The 23745-nt window shown below is 55.7% G+C and overlaps 1 protein-coding gene across 1 annotated transcript; it reads right to left on the reverse strand.

Moving 5' to 3' along the window:
• PLEKHO2 (pleckstrin homology domain containing O2) lies at positions 1 to 23450 on the reverse strand. The gene is made up of 6 exons (XM_047765748.1): positions 23293 to 23450; positions 16644 to 16793; positions 12048 to 12164; positions 6955 to 7059; positions 5387 to 5485; positions 1 to 2972 (listed from the first exon to the last, which is right to left on the reverse strand). The coding sequence occupies exons 1-6, from the start codon at positions 23302 to 23304 to the stop codon at positions 1956 to 1958; spliced, it is 1500 nt and encodes a 499-aa protein (XP_047621704.1). The 5' UTR covers positions 23305 to 23450; the 3' UTR covers positions 1 to 1955.
• Between the last annotated feature and the right edge of the window lie 295 nt (positions 23451 to 23745).

Genomic DNA, 23745 nt, shown 5'->3' on the forward strand with positions numbered 1-23745 from the left:
TTCTGTAAGAAGGGATTTATTGCCAAACCTCAAGAAAGGCGCTTATAAGCAGAAAACATGGAATGCCATACTCCTCAAGGAGACAGCCAAGTAGCCCCTACTATTCCAGAACTTCCTCCCCTCCCCTGGAACCTGGCTTCCCCTCCTTGGGTACAGTCTGCCAAGGTATGGGAGCCCCATAGGAACAAATGGCATTAGGCCACCGAGATGATCCTAGAGCAACTTGCTCAGTCTAGTCACTTATAAGGGGAGGTAATTGAGCCTCTAGTCCCTGGACAGATGACTTGGCTAAAGCCCCAGCCAAGCTGCTGGTGAGGGAAGGCTATTTCCCCAAGGAAGATTGCAGGGGGGGGCCATGTGACTGTGGGCACATGGTGACATTCTTGCTCTCCTACTGGAAACAGACGGAGAGACAGGCATACTGTGGCAAAGAAGCTTAGTCTGTTCAAGGGATGTGGTTTGGGGAGGCCAGTGGGGTCTCACAAGCCATGATACTGCTGCTCCCCCCGACCCCTGCCTGGTACAAAGGGGACTCCTACCTCTCCTGATCCCAACCCACTACCCTCAAGAACCAACTAGAAACAGAATAAAGAAGGCAGTGACCTGCACCAACAGGCCTCATTGGGCACGACTGGTGGCTGAGGGTAGGGCGGTGGGCAGGAAGGCCAGAGCATGCAGCCGTGACCCTCCCTCTCAGTAAACGAAAGTGCATTTGCAGAAACCCCCTGAGCAGACCTGTCAGAAGCTGTTCCTACTCCCACAGGCCCCAGGGACGGTGGCAGTGGCCCTCTGGGCCTCTGCACCTATAGTCTCTGAGCTCAGTCCAGCTGCTGCAGCGGGATTGAGACCCAATGTGCTCCTGGAGCCAGAGATGATGGGAGGAGGGGCTAGGGAGAGGCCCAGGGTGCAGGCATGGGCCAGGAAGGAGAAAACACTCCTTCCTCAAGGCAGGAGGAGAAGTCCCTGGGGAGCCTGAGCCAGAGGGGTAGGGAAAAAGGGGGGAAGGAAGCAGTTTCAGACCCCGACACACTCCCAAGGGCATTCGAAGAAATGACTGGGATACTGGACCTGTGTGGGGCTAGAAGGAACCACAGAGACCCAGATGTAAATCCCATCCAGGAGGCAAAGAAGCTGGGGCAGCTTCTCTTCTGAAGGTTGACTTATGTGAATTACAGGCAGGATTTTTGATGTCGCCACTGGGCTAACCTTGTACAGGAATGTGCAAGGCTGGACACAAGCAGGTCCAGGGGCAGAGACTAGACTAGGACACCCTTTGAGCTCCTCCTCCACCCTGGAGTCCTCCGGTCATGGCTCACCAGAGGCAAAGGCCTGCAGAATAGGAAATAGGCCCGGGGAGGGGCCACACAGCTAATGGCTTTTCAGGCAGATGTTCCCCACCTGTCTTCAGAGGCCCTAGCTAGGTTCTAGGTCTCACTCAGCTGGAGGAACCTAGACTACGGACTCAGGCCTCAGTGGCTACTCTGAATAGGTGGGTGGGGAGGGTGGGTTATGGCTTGAAGCTGCCTCTGCCATGAGGCTCTCTGCCTGGGAACATCTGGACGTGGAGGCTGCAGGGGGGGCTCAGCTGTGCTCTATTCAGAAGTCAGGAATGTAAACTATTGAGGGTGGGAAGCAGAGATGATGCCACCCCCAGAAACCCCAAGTGCCATGCCAAGGCCCTGGGGCTGTTCGGAACAACCACGCAAGCAGAGGACCTGAGTGTGTGCTCCCAGCCCAAGCCCAGAGAACAAGGGCAGGCCAGACAGCACCTGGGTGGCACCTGGCACCACTAGCCAGGTTGGCAGGAAGGATCCCAGGAGTCTCCGCAGGTCCTGGCCAAACCCCAACCTGCCTGGTGACCCTTCTACAGCCTGAACGGAAGCACATTTCTCGGCAGGGCTGGGCTCTAACGGACTGAGCTGGCCAGGAAGGGCCGTGCCCTGGCCTGGCAGAACCTAGGGTGCGCTTCTCCTATAGAGGGTCACCAGCTCCTTCCGCTTCTCCTGGAGCCCAGGTGCTTCCCGGCTCAGCTCTCCCAGATCTCTGATCTCCTGCAGGACCTGGGTGGCCTGCCTCAGCTGCTCCACAGCTTGGCTAAGCAATGTCTCGGCGTTCACCGGGGCTGGCTCATTGCCCAGCACCTTGTTCAACAGTTTCTCCGTCTGTTCCGAGGCCACCTTCACCTCCAGCTGGGCCCGATACAGTCGCTCCCCAGGCTGCCGAGGACGTCGGGGACCTTCCCCAAGCAGGTCCCCCAGGGAGGAGCAGCGGGGATGGAACTGAGGTCGTGGGTCCCCGGGAGGCAGTGCTATGGATGTTGATGAATCCTTTGGGGGAGTTCCTGGGGTGTCTGTGGCCTGGGATGGCTTGACGGGCTCAGGACTGTCATCCACACCATTCACTGAGACCTGTGCTGGGCCTGGGGCCAAGGTGTCAGAGGCCCCAGGACTCTGGGCTGGCCCGGAAGCCTCCATGCCACTCATGGAGGCTCTCAGTTTCTCTGATAAGACCTTGGGTGGGGGGACGGGGGGCTTCCCACCCTCCTTGGGCACAGCCTTGGATGTCTCAGAACCGGGCACCTGGACCAGTCCTACACTCTCAGGATTAGGGGGCTCCTCAGGGCTGGGGTTCTCCCAGCTCACCTTCAGTTTGTCAGGCAGAACCCTGTTGGGGGGCTGCTCAGAGCCACTGTCCTCCCCAGTTAGGGTCTCTGAGTCCTCTCGGGTTTCACGGTGGGCCTCAGAGCTTGCTGGGACAGGGGTTGGGGCCCTCTCCCCCACAGGGGTCTCCACTCTATCACCAAGACTGGTTGTCTCTGGCATTGGAGAAGGCTTGGTAGGAGGCATGGGGGGCTGGAACGTCTCCCGGGGCTGGACTGCAGTGACATCGTTGCTGGGGGCAAACACTGGCGGCCCGCTGTCGGGAACATCGAGGTCCAGGCGCGAAAGCCCGTCAGATGCTGCATTGGCTACCTGGGGGGTGGAGGGGGGCAGGATATGGGAGTCAACGTGGATGATCAGTTATTGGAACAGTGTGCCCCCTACAAAGTCACTCAAGCCCTCCCACCCTGGCTGCCAAAGCCCCTGGTCCCCTACTCTCCATGTCCTCTGCCCTGGCTTCCAAGGCCACCAGTTAGAAGCCAAAGTGATTCTCTGATGAATCCTCTCCTCTCTCTCACTCCCATAGAATTCCTGGTTTTGGAATCACCGACCAGGAAGGCAGAGCCAGGGTGTCCTCTTGGTGACCCAGCCTGGCTTCCTTCAGCTTGTGTAACAGTCCACTCTTTTCTGAGGGGCAACTGTCCAGGTCTGGGTGTCAAGGGACATGGTTCCTGGCCTATTTGGAACCCCTACCTGGCTATATGGCCTTGGGAGGGTCCCTTCTCTGCAACCACCCACCCACAGTCCCCACAGCCAGTAGGCAACAAGGTCAGAACTCAAATTTGGGTCTCCTCTATCACCCAGAAATCACTCGCCCTGGAGACCTCTGTCCCGTCTGCCAGCCCCAGTCAGCCAGAGCTCTCCAGCCTTGCCTGCCAGCTGCTCAGCAGCCAGTGCCCACTCTCCTCAGGCTGTCACACATGGCCCCAGACCATAGCTGACTGCCAGAGAACAGCTGCGCCCAGCAGGCAGCTGTCCCCACCTGGCCCCAGGGGCCCACAAGATCACCCAGCAGGCCCACCATCATAGGGACAGCTCCCAGGGAGCCTAGCCTCAGAGAAACTGAAGCAGGGCTGGGCAGGAGGCTGCTCCCGAGGTCCCTTGAGGTCCCTCACTCCCTTTTACACACACACACACACACACACACACACACACACACACAATGAGTGACCCGACCTACACATGCATTCAGTCGCTGGACACAAGTCCCTCCCTGAATTCTTCTCAGAGGGTCCCCCCTCCAGGGCTGGCCCTCCCCAACACCTCCTAGGCCTCCTCCCTCAGACATTCCTTTCCTCTCCGGCTACTTTGGTTGCTCCCTTTGCAGGCTTTTCCCCCTCAGCTGACAGAAAGGAACAGATTGCCTCATCTCAAAAAAAATAAAGGCAAGTTTTCTTGTGGTGCAGAGGGTTAAGGATCTGGCACTGTCACTGCAGCAGCTTGGGTCAGTCATTGCTCTGGCATGGGTTCGATCCCTGGCCCACAGGAACATCCATATGCTGTGGGCGTGGCCAAATAAAGAAAAAAAGAAAACCATCCAACGACCTTGGCCCCTTTCTGTCTCTATCCTCCCCGTTATGGTCTTCCCTCCAGAATCCCTGCTCTGCACTCCATGACAGCCCTAAGCTGACTCCTGAGAAAATGTGCTGTAAACGTCACCATCTGCCTCTTTCCTGGGTCCTGCCTGGTGACTTGCGACTGCCAACCTGGCTGATGACCCCCAGTCCTGCACCCTTCTCTCTGGATGTGCTCCCTCTTCGGGGCTCCCCCTCCCCAAAGGTAGCATTAGCTGAGGTTCTTTCCTGGCCTCCAAAACCTGCCCGGACCATCTACCCTCATCAGTAACACTGGTCTGAAGAAGGGCTCCTCCCTTCCCCCTGCCCCTTGCCCATAGTGTCTCCTAAATCCCCTGTGCCCAGGGCCTCTGTTCACCTGGTCTTCAGCCTTGGGGGCACTCCTGACAGCCCTCCCTCTTTGTCCAGTTCACCTCCTTGACCCCTGGATTCAATTGCAAGCTCAGGTGGCCCTTGCTTCCCAGTGTCTCTCCCACTGACCTCTCCCTTTTCACCCCTTCCTGGTGCCTGGAGGTCCCACCTCTCCCTCTATTTCCTGGCCCCCTGCCCTTTCCTCCGCCAACTTGACTCATCCTCTGGAACACGCCTTCTCTTCTATCCTGCCCCTGGCTCCTGCTTTGAAGACCTCCACCATTTCCTCCCCCGACCAGGCACCCCTTGAACTCCCCTGCCCTGTGCCTCAGGCTCACGCTGCTCCCTCCATCCGGGACCCCCCTCACTCCAGGTCCACTCACTGAAACCCCATTCTTCAAGGCTCAAGTGCCTGTGGGTCCCCTGTGGCCCCTCCTGCTCAGCCTCCCAGAGTCACCCTCTGTACAGAAACTAGACACAGCGCTGCCTGGAGCAGTCAGAGGACAGTCTCTTCTCCAGCTGAAAGCTCAGCTCTGAGAGGCGGGGACCAACCCCAGGCTCAGCTCCCCTCAGGCAGCAGCTCAGGCCAAGGCCAGTGGGTGGCCTCAGCAAGGCGAGAAGGCACACCTGCTCCCTGAGCATATACAGCACACGCACCTCCATGCTGACACCTTGCACAGCCCTCAGGAAGCTCAATGCCAAGAGTCCTCAGGACAAAGGTGGCCGCAAGCTGCACCCTAAGGAGCTGCAGTCCCAGATGGCTGGCCCCCAACCTGTGGCCAAGCTGGGGCAAGGCCTTACCTCCTTCAGGTGGACTCTTGTAGGGGGCCGGCGCCGCTGGCCCCCACGCACGCGGTCCCGTGTCACGTGCTCCAGGGCACAGCTCTTGTCCACCTTCACCTGGGAAGGAGAGGGAACACGTCAGTCCCCACCAGGCCTACAGAAGAGGAGGAAGTGCCCAGGTACTAGCCTGACTCAGGGGTAGGATCTGCACCTGCATCCTCCCTGTGCCAAGTGCCCCATGCCGTCTCCCTCTTTGAGGCATCTCCCTGTCTCTACATGGCCTTTGTCATCTCTCTGCAGTCTGAGCCCTCCCTCCTCTGCACTGCCCTCTTTGTCCCAGTCTTCCTGCCCAAATGTGGGCAATCAGCCCTCGCCCCTCAGTCTACTGCAACACAGAAGCAGCCCTGTAGCTGCTTTTGTGCTTAGGTAGGGAGCAGGGAGAAGACAGTCCATGATCACCTAGTACCTGGCTTCCAGAAAAGGCCTGCCCTGGCCTCAGTCACTCCCCAGGACCCCTGGGGATAGCCAGGGTGGGGCAGGGGGCGGGTAGCGAGCACAGGGCCTCTACCCCTCTGGGTGGAGGCATCTGGAGGGCAGCATCTGCCATCTGAGGGTAAGGATTGGGGGTGGGGAGTAGCCTGGAAGTCACAGTACGAGTGACATGGGAAACACGTTCTCCACATCCTGGAGTAGCCTGTTCCTATGACGGGGGTGGGCTAAGATTCTTCTGCCCCTCAGCGAGGCTCAGGGCTCAGGCCCACCTAGGGGTCATTGCAGTGGAGGAGCCAAGGCCCAGCCCATGCTCCTGTGGCCTCCAACACACACAGGACAGTCCACCACCCCTCTCGTATGAAATGAAACTTCCCCAGCCAGTGAAGGACTCAGCATGACACAGTCACAAAAGACATGACCTAGGAGCCTTGGCTACAAGTCAGGGGACCTGGGTTTAAGAGGAAACTTGCTTGAGAGAGTTTGCTCCCCTTAGGTCTCAGTCTTTTGCGATCCGACGGGTCACTTTAAGTGGCCCCCAGGTTCATTTTAGCTCAAACAGCTACAAATCTGTGATGTCAAAGAGAAACCTTCCCTAGGAGATCTGGCCCCGTGGGACACCCTGCCTGCCCAAAGTCCGGTCATGGCCCTGTTGCTGTCACCACCTTAACAGAGGGAGCTGGGTGGCCACTGCAGACAGATAAGGAGGTCCAGGGCTAGAGTCAGCCAGGCTCGGACTTCACAGCTCCAATGAAAAGTGAGCTGTCAGGCTCTCAGCTCCTCCCTCTGGCCTGAGCCCACCTGCTGTGTCTGGCTGGAGCTGGGATGGACAGTATGCATGGCTTCAACCCGTTAAATGTTACCCCGTGACTTGCCCAAATTTTAACTTAAAATAGGTTACCCACTTTCCTCACACCTCAGTTTCCTCATCCGTAATATGGGAACAGAAGCATCTACTTTGAGGGGCGCTGTGAGGATTAGATGAGGTAACCAAAGCAGATGCCCCAGTGTTTGTAGCAGTGACATAATCAGAGGGCTGTCTGGGATGAGATCACACATGGGGGAAGGGGCCCGGAGCATCCACAGGACCGTCGCACCTCATCAAAAGCCTTGTTCTTGCCTCGGTTGATCCCTTCATTGAGGGCTTTGATCCAGGATTCCTTCTCCTCCCCACTGGGTGCCTGGAACTTGATGTCGCTGACCTACAGAGGACATGGGTAGGGTGGACAGAAGATATTTAAACGGGTTCACAATTGGGGGCTTAAGGAAGCTTCTCACCCCAGACTGAAGTCTGCCCTCGAACATCCGGTCAGGAGCAAACCAAAAGGACCTCCACACGGGTCTGACACTGTGGCTTCAGAGCAGGGGAAGGGACAGATCCAGCAGAGAAGGGGCCCTCGCCATGCATACAACTGCCAGAGATTTGGATTCGAATCAGCTTGGCCTTGTGGAAAGGGCCTAGATCTGGTCTCACTCCACGTGACTCCCCCCGACCAGGTGCCTGACCTTTGAACGTCAGTTTTCCCTATAAAGTCGGAGTAGTCCCCGTCTATGCCCACACCAGACTGTGTACAGCAGGGGTGACAAGTGATGGGTATCCACGGGTGAAGGCCCACTGGAACCAGGGCCGTCTGCAGCTGCCCAGCGGTCCCCACACCCAGTTCTAGCCGAGTGAAAAAGTCCCAAGGTCTCCTTTCTGGCCTGGAATTATAGACTGAGAGAAAGGGCACTAGGGGTCAATTCCAGCCCCCTCATCATATAAGTGAGGAAGCAGAGGCTCATCAGATGGGATGGGACTAGGCCAAGGTGGCCTGAAGTAATCCTATGACTCGAATTCACGCCCCATCCCATCCATCCTTTGGGTCCCATCCCACCTCAGGCAGGCGCTCCCAGCTCCTACATTAGAATAAAAAGGCTCGGAGTTCCCGTCGTGGCGCAGTGGTTAACAAATCCGACTAGGAACCATGAGGTTGCAGGTTCGGTCCCTGCCCTTGCTCAGTGGGTTAACGATCCGGTATTGCTGTGAGCTGTGGTGTAGGTTGCAGATGCGGCTCGGATCCCGCGTTGCTGTGGCTCTGGCGTAGGCCAATGGCTACAGCTCCGATTGGACCCCTAGCCTGGGAACCTCCATATGCCATGGGAATGGCCCAAAGAAATAGCAAAAAGACCAAAAAAAAAAAAAAAGAATAAAAAGGCAGCTCAGAGAGGCCTCTGCCTTCCAGGCCCCGAGGTCAAATCAGAAATGGTGGAAGGAGTGAGGCCAAACAAAGAGAGGAGCCGCCCTGCATGGTGGACACAGCAGTAGGGCCTCGAGCTGACAGAGCAGCACTCACTACTGACCCGCCCTGCGGTCAGGGAGCTGTGAGGATCAGTGATGTACCCGAAGTGTTGAATGTGGAAGTGGGCACAGAAAGGGTGCTCAGTCATAGGAATTACCACCATTTCTCTCCTTCTGGACAAGAGTCCTAGTTTTCTCATCTGGAAAAAGGGATGACACCGCTTACCACAAAGCAAGGCTAAGGGAATTAAACAAAACTAAAGCCAGGGCCTGGCATATAGGGGGTCTTTAGTAAAGAGTTACTGAATGAATAGCTAATCAATGAATGAACTGGCCTAAGGTTCTCATTTTGGAGCCGCTGCCCAATCCCTGACCTCAAGATGCCCTAGTTCTTCGTCCGGCGGGTGGTCAGCTGCCCATCCCTGCCCGTGTGTCAGGTTGCGCTTTCACTCCTGCCTCTCTCCCAGTTACATAACACACAGCCTGCCTGGCCCCCTCAGCATCCTCATTATATAACTTCCTCCTGGCCGCTGCTGCCTTCTCCTCATACGGGGCCCTGGGTCCCACCCACCTGCCCACACCAGGCACAGCCAAATACTCATTTGCATGACCAGGGTAAATTTGATCCTGGCAGCAGATCAGCAGCTAAGTTGGAAATCCCAGGGCCCCTTGGCAACTGCCTCAGCCTAGCCATGAGGGCTGCTGGGGGCTCAGGAAGGGGCAGCGCTGCATCTGGGCTCTGCAAGAGCCCACCCAACCCTGTGATAAGGGCTGCAAGTAAGGCGGCCCAGGGCAGCCCATCCTCACAGCCGCTTGCAGGTCCTGAGTTGATGGGGCTCCTGCCTGGTGCAGGACTTAGCATCCCAAAGAGCCTGAGTGGAGTTCCCGTCGTGGCGCAGTGGTTAACGAATCCGACTAGGAACCATGAGGTTGAGGGTTCGATCCCTGCACTTGCTCAGTGGGTCAAGGTTCCGGCGTTGCCGTGAGCTGTGGTGTAGGTCGCAGACGCAGCTCGGATCCTGCGTTGCTGTGGCTCTGGCGTAGGCTGGCAGCTGCAGCTCCGATTTGACCCCTGGCCCGGGAACCTCCATGTGTCGCAGGAGTGGCCCAAGAAATGGCAAAAAGATAGAAAAAAAAAAAAAAAAGGACAAAAGCCAAAGAGCCTGAGTGACATACATTTAAACCTAGCAACAGAGGCGGCAAGGGAGGGGCAGAGAAAGGGCACTGGCCTGGGAGCAAGATCATGAAATTCTAGTCCCACCAACCTGCAATGAGGCCTGCATGGGTCTTTTTACCATTTGGGGCCTCAAAGGGACAAGAACAGAACCACCGGACCAAACCCAAACTGTGGCCCTTCCCCACAGGCCAGGCCAGCAAGGCAGGCTTGAGGGGAGGGTGTCAGCCTATAGGCTCCCCTAGGAGAGGGAATTTGAGGTTAAATAGGGCCAGTCCCAGAGTTCCCGTCATGGCTCATGAGAAATGAATCTGACTAGTATCCATGAGGACATAGGTTCGATGCCTGGCCTCAATCAGTGGGTTAAGGATCTGGCATTGCTGTGTCTGTGGTGTAAGCCAGAGGCTGCAGCCCCAATTCAACCCTAGCCTGGGAACCTCCATATGCTGTGGGTGCAGGCCTAAAAAATAAATAAATAAATATGGCCAGACCCACCTAAAGGAACCCTGTAATCCAGGCTGAATGAGCCAGGCATCCCACACAGGTGGTTAGCATAGGGACAGAAGACCAAGGAGTTGCTCCTCTTGCCCTACCCCCATGTCTTGAAGAGCCACAGGCTGTGCAGGTCCCTGCCCAACCCCTCCAAGAAGCCCCAAGGGTACAGGCCCCAGTAGGAGTTTAGAAGCTAACAGGACTGGCCACAAAGAAGGCCCGCATGGCTGGGAAAGGGGGGAGGACAAAATGGCAGAGAGGAAAGAAATGGGAGGGGGGAGAGAGGAGGCAGGAAAGAGGAAAGGGCCAAGCTGGCCGAAACCAGCAGGGCCGCAAGGCCCAGCAGAGGCCACCCTGCTTCCTGGCAGCATCTGCCTGTGACCTCATGGCAGGGGCGTGGGGATGGGGAGGCAGGAGGGAGAGGGGCATGCAAGACACTGGAGTCTTTGTTTATTTGATTAGAAGGGAAAAAAAGGCGGCCTCAGGACCAGACAGCGGGGTCATGTGACCCTCCGGTCAGCCTGCGGCCTCACTGAGGACAGACTACCCAAGGCAATAGGAAAGGCGGTTGAGAGAGAGGATGCAGGGGAGGGGGTAAGGCAGTGCTCTGGGCTGTCCACCATCTGACCTCTGGATGAGTTCCTGGGGCACCAGGGGTTTGGGGCCTTGAGCTGGAGTCAGGGTGTGCTGTGCTCCCACTGCCCTGCAGCCCCCACCAATCACTCCATAGGCCCATCTCCCCAAAGGATCGCCTTGTTCCTAGAGTCACCCAGAGCCAACCTGAACTCTTGGCATGACTCAGGGATGAAAGGGAGGGTATTGGCAAAAGCAGCTGGGAATGCAGCTGCACAAACAGGACTCTCGGAAGGTGATGTCCCACCCTGAGCAGGCCCGACCTGCTAGCCCACCACCAGCTGATTCTCAGAATAGGGAAAAGAGGCCCACAGATCAGCATTGGCAGAGGACAGAGAAGCAAGACCCCCTCTGCCCCACACCCACATAAACTCACTAAGAGACACACAGAGACCCAGACGGCCCCTCAGCCAGCGAACACACTCACCTGCACATAAAGCAGTGCACACACGCAGACCTTCACACACAGCGCACTCTATACGCCTCTAAACACACACTCAAACGCCGTGCCACTCAGAGCAGAAATGGGTCTCCAGGACAAGTTGGGGCCTCCAGGGCCTGAAAGACCAAAATATGGCTCTCCCATTCCTCACAGAGCCCTAAGCAGCAGATGTCAAATGAAACCTGCCCCTACCCTGAGAACACCCCAGCCCCAGCCCCAGCTCCAAGTCGCTTCCTTGCCCTCACGCACTAACAGAGGGTTAGTGGGTAAAGCTTCATGATGTCCTCCAGGGCCCACAGAGGACTGAGTTCCTGGCCCCTAAAGCTGGGGAAGAAACAGAATGGCCTCGGGCAAGCCCAGACTATGCTGGCTCCCCAACCCCCAGCCTCTGTGACTCAGCCCTGCTCTGTGAGGCTCCACATGACGTGCAGAGGTTGGGGCCAGGCGTGGCCCAGCTGCAGATGGGCGAGAGCTGGCGAGAGGCACTGGACAAGCCAGCCTCCAATCTGAACTCCCTCCTGACAACTGCGAAGCTCCGCCATGTGTCAACATCCACCCGGACTCCCTGGCAGAGATGCGAGGTGCAAAAAGCGGACTTCATCTGCACACACAGCATGTCCCAGGGAAAGAACGTCTCAGGCAAGAGACTTCCTCCAGCTCAGCCAAGAAAGGATAGTGCGAGGGGAGGACAGCTGGGGGGCTGAGGGTGCGAGCACTGAGTCCAGGATGGAGGGGAGGAAGAGTGGTCCCCCCTGGGGAGGCCTGGGATGAGGGGAGGGTGTGGCTGCCTGACGACGTCAGAGTGTTAGGGGCCTGGTAGGGTGAGGGCCTCATCCCAGCTTTCTTGCCTCAGCCCTGGGGAGAAGGCCAAGGGCCCCACTGCTCAAAGGCTACTTTCCAGCTACAGCCTGGGAAGGAGGCCCCAGGGCCTGGAAGGGAGCAGAGCCTAAATACACCTCCTATCAACCAGGGGCTGAGGGGACTCCAAGACAAAAACAAGCCGAAGATCCAAACCATGATGGCCCCCAGGTCTAAGCCTCATCCACATTCAACAGAGAATGAGCAGGCTGCATCCAGGGGCCCAGACTGTCTCAGAGAGCCTTCCATGGGTGACCTTCTCCAGCAGATCCTGTCCTGGACTGAAGTCAGCCAGGAGGGGGCCTGGCCATACCTTGTTCCCTGGGGACCGCAGCAGGATAAAGCGGTGTTTCCTCTTGAGAAGGGCACGAAGGTCCTGGCACTTTTCATAGCTGCCCAGCTCCACTGTCTCCACACACTTCTGCTCGTCCTAGGGAGGGAGGAAGAGGGGACACGGTGAGAGTTAGATGCACCCAGACCCTCAAACACCAGACCCTGATCCCACTCAGTGAGGGCACCACTTGGCCAGTGGGGGACCTCAGGCTGCCAAGCAACCACCAAGATGAGGCATTCAGACCCTGGCAAGTAGATGGCACTCCATACTGGTTGGAGGGATGCCTTTAAGCCACACCAACCATAGGAGAAATGGGGCTCACAGCCCAAAGGTGGGTAGCAGGGCTGACTCAAATATGCCTAAGGTTAAAGGAGAAAACAGGGGAAGCTGGAGACGCTTAGGAAAGTGTCCCTGGGGGTCCATGCAGACACAGAGGCCAGGCGGAGATCTGTGGAAGAGGTGGCCTGGGGAAAAGAGCAAGTTGTCACAAAATGAGGGGAGAAAAAGGCTTTCCAGGCAGAGCCACAGAGGGAAGTGTGAATAAGGCTCACTTGGGGCTACATGTGCCTTCACCACAGTGATCCTGAGTTGACTTCCCTACTTGGCATCTTCTTTCATTGACCCTTGGCTTTAATGAGAGGCCACTCCCTGTGGCCTGCACGGTGCAAGCCTGCCATCCTGAGGCTGCATCACTAGTAGGACTGGTGGCCAGGACAGTGGCCAGCCTCCTCTCGGCCACCCCTGGATGCTGGCTGGGCTGCCTTCCTGCCCGCCAGCCCTAGCCCTTGAGTGTTCTCTCCTCGTGGGCTCTACCCACCAGGTGCCTCGCCAGCAAGCTGCCTGGGACACGCTCCTTTCTCCATGGTGGTCAGTTGATTCCTCTTCCAGGGGACACCCATCTGGAACAGCTTCCTGGGTGTGGCACACTCTCACCCTGGAGACTGCATCTCCTGAAGTAGATGCAGGATACTGGCCAACGAGTTGAGCAAACTCCTGCTGTTGGACATCACGCAGAGCCAGCTGGAGCATCCAGCCAGGGACTGCCTCAAGGCTGAGTTTTGGGTGGACAATCTGGGAGGCAGTGACTGGATTAATTTGCAGAGGAACTGCCCCTATTTCCATCCATGGTAATCCAAATATACTAGGAAACCCTGACACTTAGCAAGCATTTTTGTATCCCTGATTCTCCTGAACCTCTCAAACACTCCCAAATCCTAGAACCCTGGTATTTGAATCATTTTATAGAGAAAGAGGTGAAGTAAACAGACCCAAATACAAGGGGCGAGGCCAGACTCAAACCCACATCCTTTGACTCCCAGGCCAGAGCTTTTTCTAGCGTAACACACTCCTGCCAGTCAGAGCCAGAGGCTAGACAGTGCCCTAGCAGTAGGCTGCTTTGCACAGTGGTCCTCTAGGTGTGGTACCTGGGCCAGCAGCATCAGCATTACCTGAGAACTTAGCAGAAATGCAAATTCTCAAACCCCATCCCTACCGAATCATATTCTTGGGGGAACGGGCCTGGCAATCTCAATTTTAACAAGTCCTTCAGGTGACTGTCACTTATGCAGAAGTTTGTGAACCTCTGTTCTACACTGGGCCTTAAAAACCCCAATGCCCAGGCACTGTCCCAGACCAATCACATCAGGACCCCTGGGGGTACAGCCCAGACCTGAATATTTTTCAAAGCAGATGATTGTAGCTAAGTGGGTAACCACTGACCTACTCTCTCTTCAGCCCTTCAGGGGAAGGGGAACAGGTGGTCACCGTGGCCTGATCTTTCCCATCCAGATTTAATCAGGTGTCTTTTCCTATTTTTGCCTCTATGCAACTCTTTCCAACCCCAAGTCTCTAGGCCCTAACCACCCGCATGAACCTAAGCATGAGCCTGAGCCTCGGTGCTCTCCCTATCCTGAGCTTCCCCATCAAAGGGCACCGCTGCAGGGATCCTACTAGGTGCTAGGGACACCGTGTCATGGGGCAGAATGGCTTTAACTCCCCGCCAATCCGTCTTTCTCTACCCTTTGCAAGTACATCTGCTCTCCTGTCCATTCCCCCTACTGTGTCTTACAAAGGGCAGCCTTCGAAAGGCAGGGACATAGGAAAAGTTTGCTGAACTGAATGCCTGACTCGGAGCAAGACACCCTTTCCCGGAAAGAGCGGCTCACCCACCCCGTGCGTGCTGGCCTCAACTGGGCAGCTGCCGGCAGGAACGTAACTTCCTCCATCTGGAAACAGACAGTCCACCTCTACCACCCAGCTCCCCATGGCTGCCTGACCTGGGTCTCCTCTCAACCTGAAACGCTGAATCATCTGGCCCTTCAGCAGCTCAGACAAATCGGATAAACCAGCAGGCACTGGGTGGGGGCAGCATTTTTGGAGTGTCAGCCTCAGGGACAGCAAAGGAACAGCCAAGAGTCACTAGTACTCGCCTAGTTCCTTACATCAGAAAGAGGAATTGAACTAATAAGCATTTCTCAATTCCTTCTCTTGCGCCAAGTTCCCCCGCCCCCGAGTGCTAAGTTCTTGTAACCGCCTTGAGGTTTTTAAGTGATTTTTTTTTTTAAAGCGTGATTTAGACTTTTCATGTTTAGTGGATGTGAAATCCTCCCTGCTTCCCAAACGTGGCCAGATGTAGAAAGGTGGCCCACGACAAGTCTGTCACTCAACTCCTACGGCAGCTGGGACTAGAGGAAACTGCGACAACCCCCTTTATTTATAAAAATAGCCCCCCTGCTGCCGCCACAGCACATCCTAATTTGGTGACAGCACAGTAGAGAACATCTGGGGGGCTGTCTGCACCATTCACCCCCTCCTTGGCCTCCTTCAGCTGCTTCTCTGACACCTCAATTCCACAAGCCTGGTGATTCAGGCAGCAGTAGAGGTGAGGTGCTTTTCAAAGGCAGAGCCTCTTTTTTTTTTTTTTTTTTTTTTTGCTTTTTAAGGCCACACCCACGTCATATGGAGGTTCCCAGGCTAAGGGTCTAATTGACCCTGCAGCCGTCAGCCTACCCCACAGCCACAGCAATGCCAGATCTGAGCCGCAACTGCAACCTACACGACAGCTCATGGCAATGCGGATCCTTAACCCCCTGAGTGGGGCTGGGGATTGAACCTGCATCCTCATGGATGCTAGTCAGGTTTGTTACCACTGAGCCATGGTGGAAACTAAAAAGGCAGTTTCTTTAAACACCCACACCTGGTTGCCCAACCTTTCTTGGTCTGGGACAATTATGAATTTGCTAATCCAGCCTGAGGCATGCTGGGCGAGGCTGATAGGGAACAGGCAAGATCTCCCTTTCTCTGCCTTCCCCCTGACTGCCCCAATGGCCAGTGCTTCCCCAAGTACTCCATCTGTCAAAGGCAGACAGCAATGGCCCATTTACAGTGGACCGGCCCTCACACGGCCTCGACCCTAGAACACAAACAGCATCTCCAAGTAAGGGCCGTCTTTCCACCTCGGGTCTTTACCTAGGACTTTACTGATAATTGACATACAACTTCCACATCCTGGGTTGTCCAAGTTCGAAGCCTGCTGAAATGACAAGGGCACAAGACCGAAGTGGGAAGATGTGAGGACTGTGAGAGGCACAAGGACGATGGAAGTAGCCACTGGCAGCCTGATGTTAAAGGAGAGAGCAAAACTGAAAAGGGCAATCTGGCGATATGGAACAGTCTGCTAATCAGTGACACTGAGCCACCGAGGAAACACGGCTATTTAGGCCAGCAGCTTACGCTGATGAAGGCAGAGGAGAGCCTACATATTTTAGAGGATTCCCACCACAAATAAGTTTTGGAGTTTTCTTCTGGCATAGCTGAGTGGAGAGAGCCTCAGCTTTGGTTCTTCATTCCCGGAGATGTTTTTGTTTGTTTGTTTGTTCATTTTATATAATGATTTTTATTTTTTTCATTACAGCTAGTTTACAGTGTTCTGTCAATTTTCTACTATACGGCATGGTGACCCAGTTATATGTACATGTATAGATTCTTTTTTCTCACATCATCATGCTCCATCATAAGTGACTAGATATAGTTTCCAGTGCTACACAGCAAGATCTCATTGCTTCATTCCTGGAGATGTTGAACAGGATTTGGCCACCCTGAGCCTCAGAGTCCTCCTCTGTTAGAATGTGACATGATGACTGCTCTTATGGGACCATCGTGAGCATCATCTGAGAAGTATGATGTAAGACTTCCAAACACCCATGAACAGTAAGTATTACTTCTACTATCATTACTGAGTGGAGCAGGCTTCAGTTTTCTGGAACCTTCACATAGGTGGAACCTAGGCCCTGGGACGGGGAGTTGCAGTGTAGGTAGACAGCTGAGGAGACACAGATCCTGCTGCATATACACTTCAAAGAGGCCCTCATCCAGGAGCCCTAGACTCACATCTAGAGTATCGTCCCCATACTGCACAGAGCCAGAGAAGACCAAGCAATCGCCCAAGATGGCACAGCAGGTCAAAATTGGAACAGGTCTTCCAGTTCTGGTTCTGTGACCCTCTGCTGGCCTGGGCTGCCCCCACTCTGCTCCCTACCCCAGAACCCCCAAATTCAGGACCAGTCAGGGCCTTACCTCATTCTCGTAGACCAGCAGCTGGGCCTGGCAGAGGAGCAGATAGCGGTCTTTCCAGAGCCCCAGGAAGCCCCCGCTGCTCTTTTTGATCCAGCCAGCCTTATCCGCTGTTTGCGCTCCCCGAGGCTTCTCGCTCGCCTCCTTCACACCCTGTAACACAGTATTGGGACACGCCGTGAGGCCACCCAAGGGATGTGTCTCTCTGCTAGAGACCTATTGATATCACCCTGTGGGAGCTTCCCCACAACCCCTGAGGCAGATATTCTTAATCCAACATCAGGAATAATAGTAATAACAGCAGCCACCTTACACCGAGCCACTGGTATTACCTTTTACACATCGTCTCATTTAACCCATGCAACTACCCTCCCAGGCAGAAGTGTCATTATCCAGCAGACTGAAGCTTCAAGAGGGGAGATGACATGCCAGAGTCACGCCGCTGGAGGGACAGAGCCAGCATTCCAGCTGGGTCTCTGCCTCCCTCCACCATTCTGCCTCCAGTGTGTTCATTCAAGCACATCAATACATGTTGTTCTGAGCACCTGCAATGTCACAGGTGCTAGAGAGGCAGAGAAGAATAAAAATAACGTCTCTCTACCCTCAGAGTGCTGGCGACGCGGGGAAGGAGGAGCTGAACAAATAAACACCAGACATGAACATGTTAACAAGTGTGAAATGCTACGAAGGAAACAGTGAAGGGGGAGTGAAGAGGAGGGAGAAAGGATAGTGGGGGACCTGGTTCAGACCAAGGTGGCCCAGGAAATCCTCCCAGGGTAAAGGACATCCAAGTGGGATCAGAGGGTGGGAGGAGGCAAGCAGGCAGAGTAATCTCCCTCTTTCCCCCTACCCTTCTAGAGAGCCCACTCTGCAGCCCCAAAGCAGGAGCCTCCACTGCTCTCCTTGCTGCCCCAGGCCAGGATGTTAGGGCAGCCACCCCCACTGGTAAGGGTTCCAAGGACGCTGCCTTTGACCCCAGGCAGGTACCGGAGATAAACTTAAGCCCTTCTCTAGAACATGGCAGCCACCCTAGGGCCTCCAGGCTAGTCACTGATACCTTGTGCCTCTTGATTACCTGCTTGGGTAGCTGGGTGCCAGGTATATACCTACCAGATAGGGTCAAATTCACCTGTAGTCCCCGGAACCCAACACTGTTCCTTTACAAATAAAGGGTGCTCAAGAATATCTGTGGGAGTTCACATCGTGGCTCAGTGGTTAACAAACCCAACTAGGATCCATGAGGATGCAGGTTTGATCCCTCAGTGGGTTGAGGATCTGGCATTGCCGTGAGCTGTGGTGTTGGTCAAAGACGTGGCTCAGATCCCGCATTGCTGAGGCTATGGCAGAGGGCAACAGATACAGTTCCAACTGGACCCCCAGCCTGGGAACCTCCATATGCTGTGGGTGCAGCCCTAAAAAAAAAAAAAAAAAAAAAAGAGTATCTGTGAAATGAAAATAAAAATACACCCAGTTTGTTAACCACTTTGCTTCAGTGACTGGTACCCACAGTGGTGAGTTTGAAGGGGAAGGTAGAGGAGAGGGGGTTAAGAGCACGTCAGAATCTAGAGGATGCTAGAAGGAAACTAGCACTGACTAATTTTGACGAGTTTATAATTTACATAAAGCTCAAGAAGGGGCTCCAGTTAAAAGGAGCATACCTCTCCCCAGGGATACCCTGTGGCCACAGCAGCCTTTGGAAGGACAAGCCCAGACAGGGGTGTGGTAAGCTGTCAGGTGCTGGGCAGGGGTCGGCCTCCCTGCTCTCCATTATGGCAGGGAATTCCCAGTCTGGTTCCCACCATGGCCTCCGCCCCTCTGCACCCTCTGGTGGTCAGGAGTCTGAGCTTTGGAGGCCAGGTCATGCACTAGATCTCACTAAGCCTCAGTTTCTTCACCTGTGAAATGACAATATTAACAGAAGTTGCAAGGATTATAACTCCATGAGGGCAAAGGATTTTTCTTTTGTTTACTGCTGTATCCCCAGGGCCTAGACTGTGTCTAGCACACAGTAGGTGCTCAATAAATATTTGCTGCTGAATAAAAAGATATGGCATATAAAGCAGTCCCTAGGATACCGTAAACCTAGTAAATGGTGGCAGTCACTATTATTGCCATCGTTGTCACTGCCATCCCCTCTGGCTCTCAGGGATCCTCTCCCAAGGCCTGGCGCAGAATTCAGGACAGGCCTTTCTGGGCTTAGGTGCTGGGCCGCAATGCCCCAGAAGCTCCAGGAATGAGAGGCGCCCCCTCAGGGTCTGTCCCTAACTTGTGGATGGCAAGAGAAATGGGGAAGTGGGATGGTTCCAAATGGTCTTCCCAGATGGATGAATGAGGAAGTGGGAGGCTTGCCTACAGGCCAGTTAGGAGCCACCCTAACCAGGGGAAAAGGGGACCTAAGGGCCCTCTGACAAGAAGGGGAGGCTCTAGCAACCTACCTTCACCCCATATTCCCTCCTAGCATCACCAGAGACCCTGTGTTCAGCCCCATGAGCTGTGTGACCCACAGGGGCCTCATCCCCTCCAAAACACCTGCAAGCGGGTCCAGGCCCAGGGCTGGAAGGGAAGGAGCGGGAAACGGGAAACTCCACCCCGACGTCTGACAAGTCACACCCCTCCCTTAGCAACTACAGCAGCTGGCCACCTAGGCCTGCAGGCTCTAGGTTTCTGTTAAACAAGACTGTGGAGTGTGCTGCCCTGATCTCCCACTGCTGAGCTCCACGCTTGCCTCCTGTTTTCAGCGGTCCAACCATGACCCCAGGGGATCCACACCCCTCTCTGAACACCCCCCACTGTGACGTTCCCTTGCTTGCCGCACCCACAGCCAGAGATGGGGAAAACTCCCTGCCCATTGAAAGGAAGCTCCTGGGGTGCAAGGCTGTGCCCTGACCACCGTCCTCTCCAGGTGGAGCAGAGCAGTGCTCAGTGCATATCGGGACTGGATTAGCTAGAGAAGCCAGTCCAGAGCCTTAGGGGATGGGGGTTCCAGGATGAGACTGAGGAGAGAAGGCACCATGGGATGGGGGGAGGGACAACTGACAGGACAGAGACGGCATGAACCAAAGCCCAGGGGAGGGTCTCCTTGAAAGCAATCAGCCACAGCAAAGGCCAAGAGAAATCAGGCCTGGCTGGAGGTCAGAGTCCTGCTTGCCTACCACCCTCTACCCAGCCCCTCTCCCTGCCCCTCAGACACTCTCCCACCAGGGGACCAGCTATGCCCCAGTAAGTTTTAATAAGCAGCCCCTCCTCTTGGCAGGGCTCACAGGAGAGGTTTTGTCCTCCTCAGCCCAGTTTCTCAGCCTCCTCTCCTCTTATTGACCAGCTGACCACTGTTCTTCCTGTTTCGCCCTCTCCTCTCCCACCCATCCTCCCTCAGGCCCTCCCTGCTCCCTGTGAGCAGCTCCTGAGGCACCCCTGGACACCAGCTTGGCTCTGCTTTGCCTGAGATGAGAGGATCTCTGGGACATGCATTAAAAAAAAAAAAAAAAAAAAGGATAAAGATGTCAAGTCACCCCAACCCTGTGCACAGAAAGAGCATGTGGAAAGCCACAAAACAGGCCATGACTGGAGTTCCCGTCGTGGCGCAGTGGTTAACGAATCCAACTAGGAACCATGAGGTTGCGGGTTCGGTCCCTGCCCTTGCTCAGTGGGTTAACGATCCGGCGTTGCCGTGAGCTGTGGTGTAGGTTGCAGACACTGCTCGGATACTGCGTTGCTGTGGCTCTGGCGTAGGCCAGTGGCTACAGCTCCAATTAGACCCCTAGCCTGGGAACCTCCATATGCCACGGGAGCGGCCCAAGAAATAGCAACAACAACAACAAAAAAGACAAAAAAAAAAAAAAAAACAGGCCATGACAGAGAGACAGAGACCAGTGGAGGAGAACTTGTTGGTACCTCAACTGGCACGGAGCTTAGGATGACAGCCTCTGCCCTTTGACTAAACCCCATGATGCTCTGACCAAACTCTGCCAAGAACCCACCATGTCAGAGCCCTGTGATGAGGTAATCAGACAGAGGAGACACAGGTTCTGCCCTGGGGAACTTCCAGTCTGATGGGGGCAATACAGACCCTACAGAAGGGAGGTCCCCAGTCTGGGGGTTGGGTGGGCATCCCCTGCTTGAGAGGATCCCAGCCCATTGGGAAGGTTCTGGCACCTGAACAGACAGATACCTTGGTCTTAGCTCACTGATAGGTAAGTGCTTGGGGTTAGTTTGGGAAGGCCTTGCAGAAGGAAGGGTTTTGGGAGGAGAGAAAGAGACACATATCTTGGCCTAGAGGAGAAGGAAAGGAAGGCACAAAGGGTATCAAAGGCTCTACACTCTCAACCCTTCACTCCAGGGTGAGAAAGCACAGGCCAGAAAGGCCCAGAGGTTAGCTCAAGGTCGCAAAACCAGGGCTGTAACAGTACATTGCCCTGTTTCTCTCTACATGGGTAAGGGCAAAGGAGGAGCCTGGTGCCACTGGAGGCCAAGTCAGGGAAAGGCAGGACTGAGAGGAAGGGGGCAGAGCCCCAGGGTGGAGACAGGAAAGCCTGAGTCCAGGATTTTCAACCTCAGTCCAGGGCAACGATACCTCACACTGCCCGCTGCAGGTTTCAAAGCTTCTGCACACATATCATTGCATTTCTGGATGGCCCACCCCCCTTTATTTTGCAGGTGGGGAAACTGAGGCCCTGAGAACACAAATAGACAGATGATCAGTCCCAGACACACATTTCTTCACCAAACCCCAGCCTGATGGGGACTCCCAACCCACTGCACAGAGGAAGTCACTAAGCCTGAGGGGGGCTTGACACAAGCGGGCCTGGGGAAGAAGTTCAAAGCTAGGAGGAGGACTGGAAGCAGCTATTTGGGAGTGAGGTGATGAGGCCAGTCTGGGGTCATGGGGTAGAGCAGGTGACTAAGGTCTAAGAGATGTTTTAGAGAAATGAGGATGGGCACTGAGGCCTGGAGAAGAAAAGAGGAAGCGATGGAGAGAAGAAATGGGAAGAAAAGAGTCAGGGATGTCAAAGCGGAGGGAGAGGATAGGGAGCCCAACAAGGAAGGTCAGGCCATGCAGGGAGATGATGGGCAAGACCTCAGATTGCCCAGCTATGTGGGGAGATTTTGGCATCTGGGAGTCCGTAAGTGGCGATGTTAGAGACCCAGGACCAGAAGGAGTGCAGACTCTGGGCTGACCACGAGACAAACTATCAGCCCAGGAGGCCACAGGAGAACTTCCCTTAATTGGGGGCCAGAGCAGATTAGGAGATGGAGTAATCCTGTCCCACATCCTCTGGGAGAAGGGGAGGGGCCATAGCCTGACAGTCCAGGCCTCACAACAGAGGAGGGAAGTGGCAGGGGACCCCACCTCTGTCAGCAAGAAACCACGGCAAATCATAGTGGCTGGACCATGCCCCCTATTTCCACCCTCTCTGAGAGAAGGGGCTACAATCAGGACACGGGGAGGAGGTCAGTCAGGCCCTATAGTTTATAGAAGAGGAAATGCAGGCTTAGAGGGGAAGTAACTTATCTACCATCCCACAGAAATGTGGGGCTCGGCCTGGAGGGAACTTGGACAGATAGGCTCGCTGCTCCTGGGCAGTGGTCCCCGGAAGCAGAGAGATGAGCACTGCTGGGGACATAGGCAGCCTGGTACCCAGGTGGCCAGGCAGGTTGGCCCAAGAGTGAAGGCTTCATCTTTCCTCTCCACCCACTTAAGCAAAGACATATCCCCTTCCCTTGTCCTGGGAAGGGCAGAAGCTGAGACACCCGTCACCCCGTCACCCCATCACCCCATCACCCCTCCCCCCCCCCCACAAGAGGACCAGATGCAAAATCCTGTGACCCTCCCTAATTTATTCATTCCACAGTCACACAAGAAGTGCTGGCAAAGTGCTTGGATAAGGGAGCTACTGAAATAACTGATTCTGCAAGTAAAGGGCAGGGGTCACAGAGTGCCTGACCCCACCCTAGGCCAAGAAGATCCTAAGAGGGAAGCTCAAGGGACACTTGCTGGTCCAGCTGCCCAGCTGCTCCAGGGAGTCAGCCTTCCAGGCATTCAGGGGAGGCAGGGGCAGGGATCAGTCCCTACAAGGGCCTGACACCCCAGCAGGAGAGAAGCTAGACTCAGAGGGGAAAGGGAACTCAGGGACTTAAACAGAGGAGAAAAATATACAACTTCTCCAGTCTTCCGGCCAATAGACACAGTCACAGCCTCAAGGCTCCTTGAGACAGGGACTTCAGAACCCACAGACCCACCACAAGCACACACACACAGTGTGCCCCTTCAGGATCCAACAGAGGAGGGCACAAGGAGTCAACAGTAACCAGGGTTCGAGCCCAGCAACCCAGGCCACTTTTAGCAAGTCATCAAACAGACCAGAGCCTCAATCTCCCCGTCAATCCAATGGGAGCAACAACCACCACCATGCCCACAGATGGTGAGAGAAGACAGAGATAATGAAGGAGGACAAGTCTAGGATCGCTACTCCAGCGCCTGCCTCTTTTCATCTGCCCAGGCTCCGTCTGGGGAGTGAGGGTGGGGATGGGTGGTGGTGTCCGGAGAGCCGCGGGAGAGGGACTGGCTGGAACAAGGGCCTGAGACAGGGACCCCAACCACCGCGAGGGTCTCAAAGATCCCAGGCCAGGCCCCTCCACCTGGCCCGGCCCTCACCTCCTCTTCCATGACTAGTCGGCTGAGGTCCGGCCGCTCGGCCGCTCACTCCCGGCGCTGCACAGGATCCGCCACCTTCATCCACGGACCGCCGGGCGGCGGCTCTGCGCGTTCTGTCCTGAGGGCTGCCGGGGCCCAAGAAACTTCGGGGGGGGCGGGGCCGAGGGCGGGGAGAGGCTTCCGGGGGCCGGGGGCGGGGCCGGGGTGAGGACTAGCGGGGCCCGGAGGCCCGGGTCTGGGGCGGGAAACGGGGCTGGGGCCGGGATGAGGGAGGAGCCTGGGCGGGGCGGGGCAGGGACTTGGGGGACTGGATGGAGGAACCGAAGCCAGAGGAAGAGGCGGGGGCACCGGGCGGAGAGAAGTCCCCCCCTACCCGCAGAGAGAGAGAGGGACTGGAAGAGTATAAAGGGTGCGGGAGAGCGGCAGGGGGAGGAGGAGGGGGCTTCCGGCCTT

This window comes from Phacochoerus africanus, chromosome 2 (assembly GCF_016906955.1).
Source record: "Phacochoerus africanus isolate WHEZ1 chromosome 2, ROS_Pafr_v1, whole genome shotgun sequence".
Classification (NCBI taxonomy): Eukaryota; Metazoa; Chordata; class Mammalia; order Artiodactyla; family Suidae; genus Phacochoerus; species Phacochoerus africanus.

What these genes read in the sequence shown, in the direction of transcription:
- PLEKHO2 (XM_047765748.1), bottom strand. An exon ending in TGCTGGTCTACGAGAATGAG is followed by an intron (nt 12,165 to 16,643) that starts GTAAGGCCCTGA and finishes CTCCCTCCCTAG; the next exon opens with GACGAGCAGAAGTGTGTGGA. An exon ending in AGAACAAGGCTTTTGATGAG is followed by an intron (nt 5,486 to 6,954) that starts GTGCGACGGTCC and finishes TCTCCTTCCCAG; the next exon opens with GTGAAGGTGGACAAGAGCTG.